The sequence below is a fragment of the Stomoxys calcitrans genome, chromosome 3 (genome assembly GCF_963082655.1).
Source record: "Stomoxys calcitrans chromosome 3, idStoCalc2.1, whole genome shotgun sequence".
Taxonomy (NCBI): Eukaryota; Metazoa; Arthropoda; class Insecta; order Diptera; family Muscidae; genus Stomoxys; species Stomoxys calcitrans.
In genome coordinates, this window is record NC_081554.1 from 144,749,010 (window position 1) to 144,769,056 (window position 20,047).

Here is a 20,047-nt window from a genome sequence, read left to right on the forward strand (position 1 = left end):
TCGTTTGTGAGAAGGAAGAATTCAAGGGATTGGAAAATATTTTTCGTGAAAATGAGGCAGGGAAACGAGGATGATACTGAGAATGGTATAAAAACAAGTACAAATCGCAATTTGCACCCGATTTTCTTCAAAGCTTATTGTAATTGTAAGAATGGAAGCTCCCGTCCGTCGTCCATTTTAGACCAAAATTGGATTAATGGAATTAGGCACAAAGGCTGCTCTTTTGACTGTTCAGATTACTGATGGCTTTCATTGAAAGCGAATCAGATCCCATATTTATGATTCGCCCGATTTTCACTTATAGAGCTACTGTTGGCGACCGTGGTGGCTTTCCATTTATAGCGGAGTCAAAAACCAACGTCGCACGGAAAACAAGTCAGCATAAATAAATGAAAATTCGCCTACAAATATGTTTGACGTTCTCGCCAAGGTTATAACTCTGCCGTTCGTAGCGCAAAGGAATTCTATATTGCCTGTCATCTTGTTGGACCATTTGAATCTCAAGATCTATAATTCAAGGACAAAATAATGATAAAATAAAAGTAATGGGATGCTTTCGACCAGTGTGCATTGCGTGCGTAAGCCATTCACTCTTATTACCCTTGTAGAGGTTTTGAATCTCTTCTGTGCTGAAAGGAGTATGTATTTTGTTCCTTTTGGCCTTTTTGCCTTCTCGGTTTTGTTTTGCAGTTGTTTTATTTTTGCATAAACATGAGATGTCATCATATACCAGCACCATCAGCACCACCACCACCGCCAACATCATCACCACTACCACCAACGCCACCAATGTTGGGTATTGCAAATCAAGAACCCGAGCAACCAGCAGCAACAACAATGGCAAAAACAGCATCCGGAAAAAGGCCACAAGGGTCTGATATGGTGAGCCAGAAATTAACATAAAGTAAACAGAATATAAAACAATTCGCCAGAATTAAAAATCTGTGACTTTAAATCGCTATGCCTGTTGGTGTACAAATGAAATGCTTCCGTCAGCAATGAAAATGTCCCTTTAAAGGATAGTGGTCATATTAAACGTGAGTCAAATTTTAATGCAGCTGCTCAAATTGAACAGGCAGAACTCGACACGGCCTATGTATAAAACGTGTTATTGACTGCTACCATGAAATAAGATGACTTGAATATATTTAATACAATTCTGTAATGCGATAAATTTAAAGCGTGAAATGAACCGGATATTAACAAAACAGAAATTGCCATAATTAATGCGATACCCAAAAATAGGATATGTAGGGGCGAATGAAGATACATTTGGTAGAATTTGCCTACGTGGTATCTTAAATAACATTATTTATACCAAATTCCCTCAAAGATAACATTTTTTGACAGGTATACAATTTCTTTGCGGTATACTGAAGTGTCATCAACCATTCGGGTTGAATTTAATTTCCTGTATTAACTGCTTTTTTTTTTTTGTTTGAGTACATGTGGCGAAGTACCTTTAAATAGTGAAACTTCAATACTGAAACTTTCCCATACAAGAATAGCAACAACGCCTGAACAAGCTTAAATCGTTATTGGGTTGCCCAAAAAGTAATGTCGGATTTTTTAAAAGAAAGTAAATGCATTTTTATTAATACTTAGAATGAACTTTAATCAAATATACTATTTTACACTTTTTTTCTAAAGCAAGCTAAAAGTAACAGCTGATAACTGACAGAAGAAAGAATGCAATTACAGAGTCACAAGCCGTTGAAAAAATTTGTCAACGCCGACTATATGAAAAATCCGCAATTACTTTTTGGGCAACCAATAGCTTTGATTTTGCAAATATATCGTCGTTGTTAATATGATTCTCACAAAATTTTGCACAAGTGAGTCTCGACATTGCAATTAAGGAATTGATGGAATGGTGCCTTCTGTTGAATTTGATATAAATCGCTTAAGATATAGCTATCATATACATGTGTTGCCCTATTTCCACTTCTAGAGCATTTACAAATGTATTTATCACCCGATCTTCTCAAAACTTTACACCAAATATTCTTCTACGACTATCACAAATCCTGCGGATTTTGGTCGTAATCGTATCAGATGCAGATGGAAGCTATATTTCCATATACATTTTGGCTAATACTGCAATAATATAGACATTTGTTATTCGATCCTCACAAAATTTGAAACTAAGGTTTATCTTGTAATTTCCGGCACTGCTGTACGAGTATAATTTCATAGAAATCGGTTAAGATTCACATATAGCTCACATATATATGTATCAAAAAATTTTCGCTTTTAAATCCTTTGTCAAAGTATTTCTTAACACATTTTCTCCAAATTATGTGCAATGTCTTCTTCTAAAGGGTGATTTTTTAAAGGCTATAGGAAGTTTTTCAAAAAATAAAAAAAAAAAAAAAAAATCAGAAAAACTCATGAATTCTTTATTTGAATCGATAGTTCGTTCTATATAATTTAATGTTTGAAAATGGCATACTCATTCCAACATTTCGGCCGGTATTGCACGAACAAATGAGTCAATGTTGTGTTCCAATGCGTCAATTGAAGCCGGTTTGTCTGTATAGACATGAACTTTAACATATCCCCACAAAACATAGTCTAAAGGCGTTAAATCGCGCTATCTACACGACCAAATGTCCGGTACCGACGTGGAATAAAATGTTCACCGAACTCGCCGCTCAATAAGTCAATTGTAACGCATGCTGTGTAGCATGTGGTACTGTCTTGTTGAAACTACATGTCATGCAAGTCAAGCTCGTGCTTTTGGGGCAAAAAAAGTTGGATATCATCTCACGATAGCGCTCACAATTCACAGTTACGTTACGATTCGCATCATCTTTGAAGTACGGTCCAATGATGCCTCTAACCCATAAACCGCACCAAACTGTAATAAAATTGTCTCAGATTGTATCAAATTAGATCTAGTTTAATCTAATTAGTTCCAAATATATGTAATAATTTTTTAAAGATCTGATCATATCAAACTAGAAGGAATCTTCCTTCTCCCGCTCCTATGGTATTCCAATGGACGAAAACGGCGTAAAAATAACTGTGTTTGCTTACCTGGTCGTGAAGGGCTGTTTCAGTGGATTTGCTTTTAATATATGCATTCTGCTTCCAAGACTGGCGATCTTTATGGATCTTTGCCCTAAGATATGTTTCTATCAACCTCTCTAAAGTCTTAAGCATAGAGGATGACAGACTTATAACATGAAAATCTTACGCTTTTATGTGGATAGGTTTTCAAGCTTTTCGAATGAAACCGACTTTTGTGTCACTCCATCCCGACTTGTGTCACTCCATCCTGACTTTTGTGTCACTCCATCCCACAGCTAATTGTGTAATTCCGATACCAGCAGAGAACATTTCCCTAAGCCCAGAAGCCAGTCTATCGAACACAGTTTGGAATTCAGCTTTATTTTGATTGCAGATGGGAAATGCTTTATCGTAATTCATCGAGTTATGCATTGCAAAGATCTAGTCATATCTGTCCCTCTGTTTATGATACAATGCTACCAATGGTTGAGGCTATTGGACTCGTTCCAATCGAAAAAAAGTGATTTTACTTGTTATTCTTGTAATTTACACAAACTAGATGTCAGAAAATTGGTAAATGCTTTATTTCTTGCTAATTGCCTAAATGAATATCATTATAAATTTCATACAAAATAATTTCTCAATATGTATTCTAAATAGCAAAATTATAATTTATATGAACTTGCTTTTTTAACTGAAGCAATTAGTTATTTTCAGAAAAAAAATTTGCAACGGTCACCTTTCAGGATTAATTTGCATGAATATTAATTTAGCAAACAACGAAAAACACATATTTATTTTAAATGGGAAAATGAAAAACGCTTTTCCGTTTCACACGAAAACCTGCAAAAAGCTAACTAATGCAAAAACAGTTGACATATTGTGTTTGTTGAAAAAATGAATTTTTATATGCAAATAACGACTTATTTAAAGAGAATGGATATTTGCTTTCGATGATTAAAAAATGGATGATGGTCAACAAAATAGTACTAATTAATGTGATTTCTAGAACCGAGGAAAATGATGACATTTTTTACGACCACCACCACCACACAATTGTTCCAAATCCAAAAAAAGCCTAGAAAAAATTCTTAAACCTTGGAACGAAGCTTATCTTCAACATATTGGGCCTTCTTTTACTTTTTATGGAACAAAATTATCCTTTGAATATTTATTTTCGTCAATTAAAGAAATTTTAGTGAAATGCCATGCTACGAAAATGGCTAACAGTATCACAATATAAATGCCTTTATTTGAATACAGTAAGATCTTTATAGGTCTATAAATTTATTGGTTAAGTTTGTTTAAGTTTGGATGTTAGATGTATTCCATTCTTAAAAGACTTTAATTGAGCCTGATATTCTCATTGAGATTTCGGGAGTGGGAAGGCCCCCAGGGTGTTGGTTTAGAGGATATTGCTGGACCCCAAAAACCTGGTCCCGAAAATTGGTATCAATTCCACCCAGTGACTTCAAAATATATGTCAGATTCGAGTTTTACTCTAAAATAGCTTTTATTTGAGCCCCATATTGTAATGGTCAGCAAATATGTCCCATTGGGGGTGTTATGGGGGTGTGGAGGTCCCATAATCACTTTTCCCAAATGTTGATATCGGAATCGGGCTCTTCTCCCAAATACCATCCATTGAGCCCTACCCCCAACCAGGACTTATTTACTGACCATGGGAATATGGGGCTTAAATAAAAGGTATTTGAATGTAGAATACGAATCTGATATCCAAATATGGGACCAAGTGTTTGGGGGGCCGCCCCTACCAAAAACATCCCCCAAAGGGGAAAAATTTCGATCATGGCAATATGGGGCTCAAATGAAAGGTCTTTGGGAGTAAAGCACGAATTTTATATCAATATTCGGGAAAAGTGTCTATGGGGCCATCCCACCCCCAACACCACCCAAATAGTAAGTATTTTCTGACTATTTCAATATGTGGCTCAAATAAGAGGGGTTTTAAAGTGGAACATGAATCCGATATATATTTTCAAGGCCAACTCACTGAGTGGTCGCCCATTCACCAAAACACCCCCCAAGCCGGTCATGTTTGCTGACTATGGAAATATGGGGCTCAAATTAAAGGAATGTTGGAGTAGACCACGTATCTGATATCAACATTAGGGGCCAACTGTATAGCGGACGTCCCACCACCACAACAACCCCCAAATATGACGTATTTGCTCACCAAGACAATTTGGGTCTTAAAGAGAGTGGAACTAAATATTCATAGTTTTTAGGGCCAATAACAATTTTGATATCCAATTGAGGGCAATGGCAATATGGGGTTCAAATATATGATATATAGATACATGAGAATAGAGTACGTTGCTGATATATTTTCCGGGCTTAGTGTTTGGGGGACCACCCCAATCCCCAAAACACCCCTAAATCGGGCATATTTACCGACCATGTCGATGTGGAGCTTAAATGAAAGGAATTGGGGGGGTAGAGCAAGAATTGATACCCATTTTCAGGACCCCCAGAAATTTGGTCCCACATTAAGATATCAGATTCGTATTCTACTCGCAAATATCTTTCATTTGAGTCCCATATTGCCATAGTCGGTGAATATGTCTGATTTAGGGGTGTTTTGGGGCTTGGGGTGGTCCCCAAGCACTTGATCCGACAATTTGATATCAGGTACGTTTTCTTATCCTAAATATCTTTCATTTGAATCCCATATTGTCGCGATTGGTCTTAATGGCCTTTGGTAGGTTTTAGGGTGGGGCCCCCCTGGGTGCCCCATCCGAAATTTGGACACCAAATTTTTATTTTTAGGGTACTATATGAGAGCACAGAAAATTTCGCTTAAATCGCAACCACCCATCTCCGAGATCTGACGTTTCTGAGAATTGGTGTAAGGGGGAGGGAGTAGCCTATTTTCACCACGGGATCATTATGCACCATCTGTGAAAATTTTTAAAGAAAATCGGTTCAGCCGTTTCTGAGTCTATAAGGAACAGGGTGACCCTTTTTCCCGAATGTTGATATCAGATTTGTGCTCTACTCCCAAAGAGCCCCATATTGCTATAGTCGGTAAATTTGTACTCTTTGGGGGGTGTTTTAGAGGAGGGGCGCCCCCCAAACCCTTGGTCCTACATTTGAATATTATATTCGTATTCTACTCTCAAATGCCTATTATTTGAGCCCCATATTGCAATGGTCGGTAAATATTTGGTTGCCCAAAAAGTAATTGCGGATTTTTCATATAGTCGGCGTTGACAAATTTTTTCACAGCTTGTGACTCTGTAAATGCATTCTTTCTTCCCTCAGTTATCAGCTTTTACTTTTAGCTTGCTTTAGAAAAAAAGTGTAAAAAATGTATATTTGATTAAAGTTCGTTCTAAGTTTTATTAAAAATGCATTTACTTTCTTTTAAAAAATCCGCAATTACTTTTTGGGCAACCCAATATATCAGATTTAGGGGAGTTTTGGGGGCTGGGTGGTCAACAAAAAACTTGGTCCCACAATTGGATGTTGGATACGTTTTCTACACTTAAATACCTTCCATATGAGTCCCATATTGTCGTGATCGATTTATATATGTATTTGGTGGATTTTGGGGTTGCGGCGGTCCCCTAGGCACTCCACCCGAAATTTGGATCCCAAATTTTTATATTTAGGTTACTGCAACAGAGCAAACAAAATTCGCATAAATCGCACCATCCATCTCCGAGATTTAGCGTTTCTGAAAATAAGGGTAAGGGGGAGGGTCCGCCCCCCCCTTTCGATATCAAAAAATGTAGTACCCTAGTTACACCACGGGATCATTAGCAGTTTCAGAGTCTATACGGAAAAGACAAACCAAATTTAAATATAGACCGATGATGAAAGGCTTGGCACAACTTACGGTGCATTTTAGTGCGTTTTAGCGAAATCAAGTAATAAACGCTATGTCACATGGATTAAACGCGGGAGATGGGTATGTATGGGAGCTATGTACAAACATGAGCCGATAGGAAATACATAGAGCAAGGATGTCGGGGAGCCTAACATAGCTCACTGTGTCAAATTTCAACGAAATCGGATAATAAATGCACCTTTGTTGGGAGGTGTATATGTCAGCTATATCCAAATATGGAAATGTATGGTCCATAATGAACTTCATATCGAAGAGACTAAAACTGCTCACTATGCCAAATTTCAGCGAAATCGGGTAATAAATGCGCCTTTTATGGGCCCAAGGCCTTAAATCAGGAGATCGGTCTATATGGCAGCTATATCCAAATATAGCTCGATTTTATTCATACTCGGTACGAATATCAAGAAACCTAATGCAACAAAATGTGCCTAATTTCAGCATAATCGGGTAATAAATGTGGCTTTTATGGGCATAAGATCCTTCGTCGGCGAATCGGTCTGTATGGGGGCTATATCAAGATATAGTCCGGTATAGTCATCTTCTAACTTAACATGTAATTCTATACAAAGTTACATCAAGTTATCTCTTATATCTATTCTTAAAACCTGTAGCATGATTTCAACAGACGAACGGACATGGCTTGATCGTCTTAGATTTTTACGAAGATCAAGAATATATTTCGATGTGTTGCAAACGGTATGACAAAATGAATTTACATACATCATCCTTCGTAGGTGGGTATACAAATTGAGCGATACTAGATGGGTAAAAAATCAGTCGGTATCAAATTTCGTACATCCATTAAAATTGTAATAACTACGGCTCCAAAAGTGGAAATTGAGGAACGCGTATTTATGGGGGCTATAAGCTAAACTGAACCAATTTCAACAAAATTTGAATAAAATATTGGACGTCATAGAAAAAAGTATTGTGGACAATTTAAGAAGATAGATAAATAAATGTGTTTGCGACGGCTCTAAAAGAGAAAATCTTGTGCAACATTAATTCCGGTGCTTTACCCAATTCTGAACCTATTTCGACAAAACTGCAGACACTTAGGTAGTCATTGTGCAAAAATTTGAGAAGACATCGTTTGAAATATAAATTCCGGAGATATACCTAAACATGAATTGATTTCTATTTAATCCACTAATAATTTCAAAAGTCATAAACAAATATTAGGATCGAGAGGTTCGGTTGGTAAATAACCACATTATTGCAATAGTATAAGAAATCGTACAATTATATATATATGGCAGCTATATCTAAATCTGATTAGATTTCGACTAAGCTCAGAGCATCATGTAATAAATGCGCATGCAAAGGCCCTAGAAAAGGAAAACGGTCCATAACAAACATCAAAAATGTTTGCTGAAAATGGGATAGCAGTAATTTGTTGTTAAAACAGCAAATATTTCCTGCTGTTTTGCAAATGGTAAAAAGTAAAAAAAATCTCAAAAATGTCATAAAGTTTACAAGCGTATAACATAATATTTATACCTATTTTCTAACATTTGCCAATTTTTTAATGTATTTTGTTAGTAATACATAGCAAATGCATAAATGTTGTTTAAAAGTTAAACTTTTTTTATAGGTTTATTCAAAAGCTTACAATTTTTAATTTAAAAGCAGCACACAGTATTTGGTGATATCAGCAGACTGATTTCTTTGTGTGTTGTCAAGCCATTCCAAATTTTTAAAAAATATTGCTATGGCTGTTTGGTCTTCGATGTTTATTTAATAGCAAAGAAAATACACTCTTCAAAAATTAGTTTCTCCTATCTCCATATTTTTACTACAATTTTGGGGACCAGCTGGCTTAATTTTGAAAAGGTATGAAAAAAAAAAATATTTTATTTGAACGCACATATTAATTTCTTTTTCGATTCTTCTTTCTTTCATTTATTTAATATCACATGGATTTATGCACTGTTGTACACCTATTTCCTGTTGGGTATTTCATAAGCAAGGAACAGAAGAATAGAAAACAAACAAAAAATAGGAACAACAAAAAATATTTATGGCTTTTGGGTGGAGTGGCAGGTTAGAGTCTTGCAGCAAACAGAAAATATTGAAAATAAAGTTATTAATAAAATCATAAAACATTTGTGCTACCAATTTGAATTTACATTGAAATTTGGATACGTCGTAAAATTTCGTTGGAATGTAGTTATGGTGAGGTGGAATGTGGAATGCCAATATTTTGAAAATAGAAATTAACATTTGCGCATCATATTTTATGAGAATTGAGTTATATTTTGAGTTCTAGCAAATAAAGCAACATAATGCTATATTAATTTTTTTGCTCGAAATAAAGATAAGCGACTCTGTAAAGAGGAGTACATTACAGTACAGAACAGTAAAATATTTGTAAATGCAAATATGTCCATGAACATTCCATTACGGAACAGGGGCAAACTTCTCTCTTATCAATGAGTGCTGTCTGATTAAAGTTTAAGTTCAATGATAAGGGGCCTCCTTTTTATAGCTGAGTCCGAACGGCCTGGCGCAGTGCAACACCTGTTTGGTGAGAAGTTTATATATGACAAAGTACCTCAAAAATTCGCCAGTATTAGGAGAGGAAGTAACTTTGAACGTCGTACTCTGGGGAATTCGACCACAAAATTGTCGTTTAATTTAAATATTTTACACCATTCGATAGGATGTGTTCAATTAGCTATGTCTGTCTGTCTGTATGTCCGGCGTTCTGAGTCGATCTAGCCATGCCCGTCCGTCTGTCGAAATCACGATTGCGGTCGAACTATAGCTCCCAAATAAACCGATCTCACAATTTGACTTCTTGAGCCCCTGGAAGCTAAAATATTTGTCCAATTTGGCTGAAATTTTGAAAGTGCGACACCTCTTTTAAGGATATTTTTTTTTATATGGCATAGCACCTTATAAATGTTAGGAGGGGATAACAATCGGTGGAAAAGATTTTTTTTAATTAATCGCTAATTGGACCACTTAATAGTTTGTGTAAAGGAACATTACAATTAAATTAATACTTTTTGATTTTATAACCGACCTGCACTAATAAGAAGTATTTGTGCAAAATTTCAAGCGGCTAGCTTAACTTCTTCGAAAGTTAGTGTGCTTTCGACAGACAGACGGACGGACGGACAAACGGACGGACATGGCTAGTTCGACTTAAAATGCCATGACGATCAAGAATACGAAATTAGTATACACCCATCCTATGGTGGAGGGTATAAAAAGAAAGGACCGGCTAAAGCCTGAAAAAACCGACCTTTTGATACCAAAATTGGTTATGAAGACGAAGCCGTCGAAGTTTAAATTTGTCACAAAGAGTCATAGAGAAAATCGCAATGGAAAATTTTGATCAGTCGACAAATATTATTTACATGTAAATAATTAGGTGCTATGTATATCTAAATCTAAACCGATTTATAAAAGGTTACAAATGACCAATTATTGAAATGCTGGTCAAAATCGGTCGAAAGTATATATGGCATCTATATTTGAATTTATACTATAAATTTTAAATTGATGGGGGATATATCTTAATTTTAAAGAAATTTTAGGAAATTCGAAAGCCATGCCGGGAGTCACAAGGGATTCCTTTAAGCCAAATTTTGTGATATTCGGTTGACAAATGACCACATCTTTGCAATATTTGTTGGAATCGAACGCATTTTATATTTGGAAGCCATATCCAAAACCCAAAGTTATTGTAGGAGTTGGAAAGAAGAGCGTTGTCCAAAAGTTTAAGAAGATTGGTTGATAAATGCGCTTGCAAAGCCTCTAGAAGTAAAAATCGTGTTATACTTATATATGGCAGCTATAACTGCATCTGAACCGAGCGCTGCTTCCGGCCAATAAAAAGACCGGTCTAATAACTTTTATTGACATCTCCCTAACATTTGAACTAAGTCGCCATACGAGTTTTATATCTTTTAAGCAACAACAACTCTTGAACAACGAAGTTAATGATCAGCGCTCTCTTATATAGCTAACAAGCTGACCCGGGCCCGCTCCTCTGCGCCTTTTTTTACTTTATATGGAACAAAAGTTTCCTTGGAATATTTATTTTCGAAGATCTTTTAGTGAAATACCATGCTAACTTGACTAAGAGATTAACAATATAAGTGGCTTTATCTGAATCCCATATGATCTTTATTGGTCTACGAATTTAAGTTTTGATGTAAGGTTTACTCCATTCTTAAAATACTTCATTTCATGATTTGTGATTTAGTGGTGTTTTCGGGGGAGAGGTGGTCCCCCAGGTACTTGGCAATGAAAAAATATCAGCATCGTGCTCTTCTCTCAAATACCATTTATTTAAACCCCATATTGCCATTGGCTTAAGAGGAGTTTACAGGATGAGGCGTCCCCCAAACACATGGCCCCAAAATAGGTTATCAAATTCGTTTTCTAATCTCAAATCACCTTTCATTTGAGCCACATATTGGCATGGTCGAAAAATTTTTTCCCTTTGGGGGTGTTTTGGGGAAGGGATGATGCCCTAAATACATGGTCCAACATTTGGATATCAAATTCGTATTCTACTCCCAAATACCTTTATTTTAGCCTCATATTGCGATGGTCACAAAAATAGCTGTTTGTGGTGTATTTTGGGAAAGGGGTAGACCCCCAGAAAATTGGTTCCGATAGTGGGTATCTAACCCCAATACCTTTCATTTAATCACCACATTGGCATGGTCGGTAAATATGCCCGATTTAGGGGTGTTTTGGGGATTGGGGTGGTCCCCTAAACACTTAGCCCGGAAAATATATCAGCAACGTGCTCTATTCTCATATATCTATTTATCATTTATTTGAACCCCATATTGCCATTGGCCTCAAAATTGGATATCAATTTCGTTTTCTAATCTCATTTAAACTCCTTATTACAAAAGTCAGCAAATATGTCCGGTTTGGGGTATTGGCCCTAAAAACTATGAATAATTAGTTCCACTCTCTTTAAGACCCAAATTGTCTTGGTGAGCAAATATGTCCTATTTGGGGGTTTTTACGGTGGTGGGACGTCCGCAAGACAGTTGGCCCCTAATGTTGATATCAGATACTTGGTCTACTCCTACATACCTTTCATTTGAGCCCCATATATCCATCGTCGGCAAACAATACCGGCTTGAGGGGTGGGAGGGTTGAGTCTCATATTGCAAGTCAGAAAATACTTACTATCTGTGTGGTGTTGTGGGGGTGGCGTGGCCCCATAGACACTTTTCCCAAATATTGATGTCAAATTCGTGCTTGACTTCCAAAGTCCTTTCATTTGAGCCCCATATTGCTATGGTCGTAAATTTGTCCCCTTTGGGGAAGGTTTTTGGTAGGAGGCGGCCCCGCAAATACTTGGTCCCATATTTGGATATCAGATTCGTATTCTACATTCAAATACCTTTTATTTAAACCCCATATTCCCATGGTCTGTAAATAATTCCTGTTTGGGGGGTGTTTTGGGGAAGGGGTTGACCCCCAGAAACGTGGTCCCGCATTTGGATATCAGATTCGTATTCTACTCGCAAATACCTTTCATTTGAGTCCCATATTGCTATGGTCGGTAAATATGTCTGATTTAGGGGTGTTTTGGGGCTTAGGGTGGACCCCCTAGCATTTGGTCCGATGTGCTAGAAGGTCCATTGGATGTCAGATACGTTTTCTTATTCTAAATACCTTTCATTTGTGTCCCATATTGTCGTGATTGGTCTAAATATATGTTTGGTAGGTTTGAGGGTGGGGCAGCCCCCCTAGGTACCCCATCCGAAATTTGGGTAACAAATTTTTATTTTTAGGGTACTACTGGTCTAAATATATGTTTGGTAGATTGGAGGATGGGGCAGCCCCCCTAGGAACCCCATCCGAAATTTGGGTACCAAATTTTTTTTTTAGGGTACTACATCAGATCACACAAAATTTCGCTTAAATCGCACCACCCATCTCCGAGATCTGGCGTTTCTGAAAATTAGGGTAAGGGGGAGGGTCCGCCCCCCTTCAGATATCAAGAAATGTAGTACCCTATTTTCACCACGGTGTCAATATGCACCATCTGTGAAAATTTCAAGAAAATCGGTTCAGCCGTTTCTGAGTCCATAAGATGGGGGTATACTAATTTCGTCATTCTGATTGTAACTACTCGAAATATTCGTCTTAGACCCCATAAAGTATATATATTCTTGATCGTCGTGAAATTTTATGTCGATCTAGCCATGTCCGTCCGTCTGTCCGTCCGTCCGTCCGTCCGTCTGTCTGTCAAAAGCACGCTAACTTCCGAAGGAGTAAAGCTAGCCGCTTGAAATTTTGCACAAATACTTCTTATTAGTGTAGGTCGGTTGGTATTGTAAATGGGCCATATCGGTCCATGTTTTGATAAAAAAGCTGCCATATAAACCGATCTTGGGTCTTGACTTCTTGAGGCTCTAGAGTGCGCAATTCTTATCCGATTGGAATGAAATTTTGCACGACGTGTTTCGCTATGAAATCCAACAACTGTGCCAGGTATGGTTCAAATCGGTCCATAACCTTATATAGCTGTCATATAAACCGATCTTGGGTCTTGACTTCTTGAGCCTCTAGAGTGCGCAATTCTTATCCGATTGGAATGAAATTTTGCACGACGTGTTTTGTTATGATGTGCAACAACTGTGTCAAGTATGGTTCAAATCGGTCCATAACCTTATATAGCTGTCATATAAACCGATCTTGGGTCTTGACTTCTTGAGCCTCTAGAGGGCGCAATTCTTACCCAATTTGAATGAATTTTGGCACGTAGTATTTTGTTATGATATCCAACAACTGTGCCAAATATGGTTAAAATCGGTTCACAACCTGATTTAGCTGCCATATAAACCGATCTGGGATCTTGACTTCTTGAGCCTCTAGAGATCGCAATTATTATCCGATTTGCCTGAAATTTTGTACGACGGATTCTCTCATGACCATTAACATACGTGTTTATTATGGTCTGAATCGGTCTATAGCCCGATACAGCTCCCATATAAATCGATCTCTCTATTTTACTTCTTGAGCCCACAAAGAGCGCAATTCTTATTCGAATTGGCTGACATTTTACACAGGTCTCCAACATAATCTTTTCTTATATCCTTTTTATACCCTCCACCATAAGATGGGGGGTATACTAATTTCGTCATTCTGTTTGTAACTACTCGAAATATTCCTCTGAGACCCCATAAAGTATATATATTCTTGATCGTCGTGACATTTTATGTCGTTCTAGCCATGTCCGTCCGTCTGTCCGTCCGTCCGTCCGTCCGTCTGTCTGTCGAAAGCACGCTAACTTCCGAAAGAGTAAAGCTAGCCGCTTGAAATTTTGCACAAATACTTCTTATTAGTGTAGGTCGGTTGGTATTGTAAATGGGCCATATCGGTCCATGTTTTGATATAGCTGCCATATAAACCGATCTTGGGTCTTGACTTCTTGAGCCTCTAGAGTGCGCAATTCTTATCCGATTGGCATGAAATTTTGCACGACGTGTTTTGTTATGATATCCAACAACTGTGCCAAATATGGTTCAAATCGGTCCATAACCTGATATAGCTGTCATATAAACCGATCTTGGGTCTTGACTTCTTGAGCCTCTAGAGTGCGCAATTCTTATCCGATTGGCATGAAATTTTGCACGACGTGTTTTATTATATATACTGTGTTAAGTATGGTCCAAATCGCTCCATAAACTGATATAGCTGCCATATAAACCGATCTTGGGTCTTGACTTCTTGAGCATCTAGAGTGCGCAATTCTTATCCGATTGGGATGAAATTTTGCACGACGTGTTTTGTTATGATATCCAACAACTGTGCCAAGTATGGTTCAAATCGGTTTATAACCTGATTTAGCTGCCATATAAACCGATCTTGGGTCTTGACTTCTTGAGCCTCTAGAGTGCGCAATTCTTATCCGATTGGGATGAAATTTTGCACGACGTGTTTTGTTATGATATCCAATACCTGTGCCAAGTATGGTTTAAATCGCTCCATAACCTGATATAGCTGCCATATAAACCGATCTTGGGTCTTGACTTCTTGAGCCTCTAGAGTGCGCAATTCTTATCCGATTGCGATGAAATTTTTCACGACGAGTTTTGTTATGATATCCAACAACTGTGCCAAGTGTAGTTCAAATCGGTTCATAACCTGATATAGCTGACATATAAACCGATCTGGGATCTTGACTTCTTGAGCCTCTAGAGGTCGCAATTATTATCCGATTTGCTTGAAATTTTGTACTACGGATCCTCTCATGACCATCAACATACGTGTTTATTATCATCTGAATCGGTTTATAGCCCGATATAGCTCCCATATAAATCGATCTCTCTATTTTAGTTCTTGATCCCCAAAAGGGCGCAATTCTTATTCGAATTGGCTGACATTTCACACAGGACTCCAACATATAATTTAATTGTGGTGCTAACCGCACCATATCTTGATATCGCTCTAACAGCAGAGCAAACCTTTTCTTATATCCTTTTTTGCCCAAGAAGAGATGCCGGGAAAAGAACTTGACAAATGCGATCCATGGTGGAGGGTATATAAGATTCGGCCCGGCCGAACTTAGCACGCTTTTACTTGTTTTGCCTAAGAAGAGATGCCGGGAAAAGAACTCGACAAATGCGATCCATGGTGGAGGGTATATAAGATTCGGCCCGGCCGAACTTAGCACGCTTTTACTTGTTTTATATAAGAGTACTGCAAACTGGACGAATATATATATGGAAGCTATATCCAAATCTGGACTATATCCAAATTTTAATAGGCTTCGGGCAAAAAACTTGCCCATAGCAAATTTGAAAACGATCGGATGAAAATTGCGACTAGTTTGTACACAAATTAACATCGACAGATGGACAGACAGACAGACAGACGGACATAGCTAAATCGAATCAGAAAGTGATTCTGGGTCGATCGGCATATTTATCAATGGATCTATCTCTCTTCCTTTAGGGTGTTACAAACAAATGCACTTAGTTATAGTACCCTGTACCACAGTAGTGGTGTAGGGTATAAATATCTTAAAAAAAATCAAAAAAAAAATTTCGAAAATTACTTAAGTATTATTACAGTTGCCGTATAGCATTTTTATACGATTTCATTTTACGCATATTTTTCATTTGAATTTTTCCCCACTTACCTGGCAGCCAACACAGCACAACCAATATCGATATCAGAATGTAAGCCAACAGATGTCGAGGATGTTGCCCCGTAACGCCACTTCCTTTGCGAGCTAGCCTGAAGGTCCTTTGCATACAACTGGAAGGTGGAGGTGTTGTTGAACTTTCCGTCAATGGCATTGTAGCCGTTATTGGCGATGTTGATGTATTTGCTGTTGTTGTTGTTGATATTCCTGTCGAAGACGTCATGTTTGTATTTGTCGACTGTTTCTGGTACTCTGGTACACAATGTTTGTATATTTTTCAAAAAGAAAATATCCTTCTTAAGAAACGCCAAGAAAATACAAACGAAGCAGAAAATCCCGAGAAAATAAAAACAAAACAACAAAAAGAAAACAAAATACCAATAACCAGTCAAGCGGAAGTGGCAATAGTTGTTTAAAGGGGATAGTTATAACTGTAAATGTTTATCAGTTTATTGGTTTGTTTGTTGTTACTTGGCCTCAAACGAGGGCCAGTTCGGTTGGTCGTTGCTCTTGTTGACTGGGTTTGGTTTGCGTTTAAATTCCTCAATTTATTTTCTGCGTTTCTTGCTGGAACTGTTGTTGACTTGGTCGATGTATTTGTTTTTTTTTCTGCCCAAAGCTTTTATGACTTCTGTTTTATGATGTTTGTAACAATGGTGTGCGTATTTGTGCGGAATTTTATTTTACAATTTCCGCTTCCGTTTTGCTGTTTATGTATGCGTTATTGTTTTTTCGCAACTGTTATTTGTGTAGCTGGGTGTCTACTCTGTTTCTTGTCTTCTGTTTAATATATTTTTCTTTTTTTAAGCAATTCGATTTTGTTCGGTTTTTATAGATTTTTTTTGTATGTAGATTTATTTAAACCAAATTGTCAATTCAATTGTCTTTTGAAGGAAGATTTAAACTTAAGCACACCATACTGAAAATGTCAGAAGCAGCATTTTGTTATTTTTCGGGAGTGATTTCTGTGTGGGTTGCATAGCAGCTAAGAAATCTGCAAATACAAGGATATATAGGGGATTTAAATAGTTACAGTAATGTTAATTTTAAGTATAGAAAAAGTGTGCGTGTATGTGTGTAAATTGTTGTTATCGTTTGAAATCTTTTAAGTTTATTTTTGTTTAACTTCAGATTAATTTCAATTGGCTTTCAAAATTTACGGAAAGCAATATACATACGTATGGCATTATTTATCAATTTTGATATGAAAACAAATAAAAATTACTTTAAGATCGCCAAGACCTAACCTTGGATGCCAACAATAATGTACTGTAGGCCGGCTGAGAGAAGAACGGAGAAAACTATAGTGCTGATGACGACCACCACCGAAGGAGAGGAGTATTTTCATTCATTCCGTTTGCCTCACAACGAAATATAAATGTTCGTTCAAATATTGTATACATATTTTAGATCGATCTAGCAATGTTCCTTCGTATGTCTGTTGAAATTACGCTGCAGACTTTAAATTGAGCTGATAAAGAGTTGGTTACCCGGGCGACACGGGATAACTATGAGCATCACATAGACTGCGACTTGTGTTGTGTTCATCGTTATCACGGCAAACGCTTTAAAATAACCAGTGGCCAACGTCATCGTTTGTTCCCTGGTTGGGGTGAAGCAACATCGAGAGATAGATGTGCGCTCCCACATAACCCATGCGTCAAGGGCGTTGGTCCAGTAACCCGCACCTGATTAAGCAGAGTATTATGTTCAGCATTCGGATTAGATGCGAAAAACTTAAACAAAATGTAAATTTTTAAAATATAATTAAATTTTTTACGAACACAATCTTACTTCATAAGTGCTCCTTTAAAATTATTAGCGTAAAAAAAAAAATACGAAGCTACAGTATTCCGTTGCAATAGTTTAGAGTGTAAACATATAGTTCTATTATTATTAATATTATTTTTTTTTATAATTCAGTTGCTATCTTAACTACGATACAATGAAAAGTATTAAAAGGAGATGTTACTAACCGATATATAAGTTCCATCAATCATCTCCGTAAAAAAAATTATTTTGCTTCTGACAATCGTATCAACTACGTTTTATTTCCTGCAGTACCCCATAAGAGTTAGCACAACACCCTTACAGTAGTTTTGCTTGTTACCCTACTGGTAGTTGTGCCAACAACACTGACGTAGTTGTAGAAACCCCTTACCAGCAATTGTGCTAACTAACCAATTACAAAAAAACACATGCATTGGGAAAAAGTACAGCTAATAGACAGAGTTGTCGAGCGTGGTCAATGTGGTAATTGCATCGTAGAGGCGTTTTCGCAATTAATAAATTTCAAATACAAAATACGAACGCACGGCCCTTGAAGCCATCACACCTAATATGGTTGAAAAGTCTTCTAACCAAAGACGAAACGCGTCTCATAGTGGTTGGTGTGTGTTGCTATTTCTGGCTTTCCTTTTCCATTTGCATGGAAAGAGAAACAAACAAAAATCAATAATTACTTAAGGGAGTTGTTGTTTTCGCATATTTATAAACCTTCTTTGGGATGGATATTTCTTTATTGCGTAAATAACCAAACAAGGTATGTTCCTTAGACATTCTTGTTGTGTTTTCTTGCACCAGACAGCCATTTGTCTGTTGCTGTAATGATTTTTATCACTGGACATATCAGCATTTTAGTACCTGAGGCGTATCTTTTAAAATTGTCGCTTTCCGAGTTTACCATCCGCAATCGCGCGAGCTGCGTCTACAAATTTAAAAAGGTCGCCTAAAAACTGTTTTTTTTGGAAGTTTTATTTTCTAGACAGCTAGACTTTTTGAAAAATGGAATTTAAAATTAAGGGAATTTGTTATTTTCGCATATTCAGAAACATTCTTTGGGATGGATATTTCTTTATTGCGTAAATAACCAAACAAGGTATGTTCCTTAGACATTCTTTTTGTGTATTCTTTCACCAGGCGGCCATTTGTCTGTTGCTTTAATGATTTTCGACATTTAGTACCTGAGGCGAATCTTTTAAAATTGTCGATTTCAGAGTTTACCATCCGCAATCGCCCGAGCTGCGTCTAAAAATTTAAAAAGATCGTCTAAAAACTGTTTTTGGGAAGTTTTATTTTCTAGACGGCTAGACTTTTTGAAAAATGGAAATGGACAAAAATGTTTCCGATTCCATTAAAAAATGAGCGAAAAAACGTGCTGCCTAGACCGCTAATATTTTTTTCAATCACATTTTTTGTGTAAAATGTTTTAAGATTAAAATAAACAAATAAAAGCGTGTAATTTCGGTAGTGCCGAATCTTATATACCCTCCACCATGGATCTCATTTGTCGAGTTCTTTTCCCGGCATCTCTTCTTAGGCAAAACAAGTAAAAAGGCGTTAAGTTCGGCCGGGCCGAACTTTAGATACCCACCACCTCGGGTATATATGTAAACCACCTTCCATCAAAATCCGTTGAAAATTGCATACCTTATGTCCCATAGCAGTTATATCGAAATATGTTCCGATTTGGACCAAATACTTATAAGTACAAGTCATTGTTCAATTGTGTATAACAAAATATTGGCCTTTTTAGTAGCTATATCTTAAAATAAACCGATGAACCATATACGACACAGAAGTCGAAAAGCCTAACATAAGTCACTGTCCCAAATTTCAGCAAAATCGGATAATAAATGTGGCTTTTATGGTCTAAGACCCTAAATCGGATGATCGGTCTATATGACAGCTATATCCAAATTTGGACCGATCTGGGCCAAATTGACGAAGGATGTCGAAGGGCCTAACACAACTCACTGTCCCGATTTTCAGCGAAATCGGATAATAAATGTGGCTTTTATGGGCCTAAGACCCTAAATTATTTTGTACCTCTCCAACTAGAGAGAGGGTAAGTTTTTAAACATATAGACCAGTGATGGATAAAAAGTGATAAACGGATGGTAACCTCGGAAATCGACAATTTTTAAAGTTTAAAGTTACATGGAAGGCTTTTACTATAATTATGTATCATAGATATGCTTATAATTGGCAAAAGTTTGAATTATGTTACAATATTAAAATGAATT

General features: G+C 37.0%; 1 protein-coding gene across 1 annotated transcript in view; it reads right to left on the bottom strand.

The window, feature by feature from the left end:
• The window catches only part of LOC106088824 (uncharacterized), a 381,905-nt gene that overhangs the window by 248,872 nt on the left and 112,986 nt on the right, over positions 1–20,047 (bottom strand). Inside the window, exon 3 of the mRNA XM_059366031.1 lies at positions 16,017–17,016. Coding sequence (XP_059222014.1) covers positions 16,017–16,245 — 229 coding nt within the window. The 5' untranslated portion in view covers positions 16,246–17,016. The remainder of the gene's footprint in view (positions 1–16,016; positions 17,017–20,047) is intronic.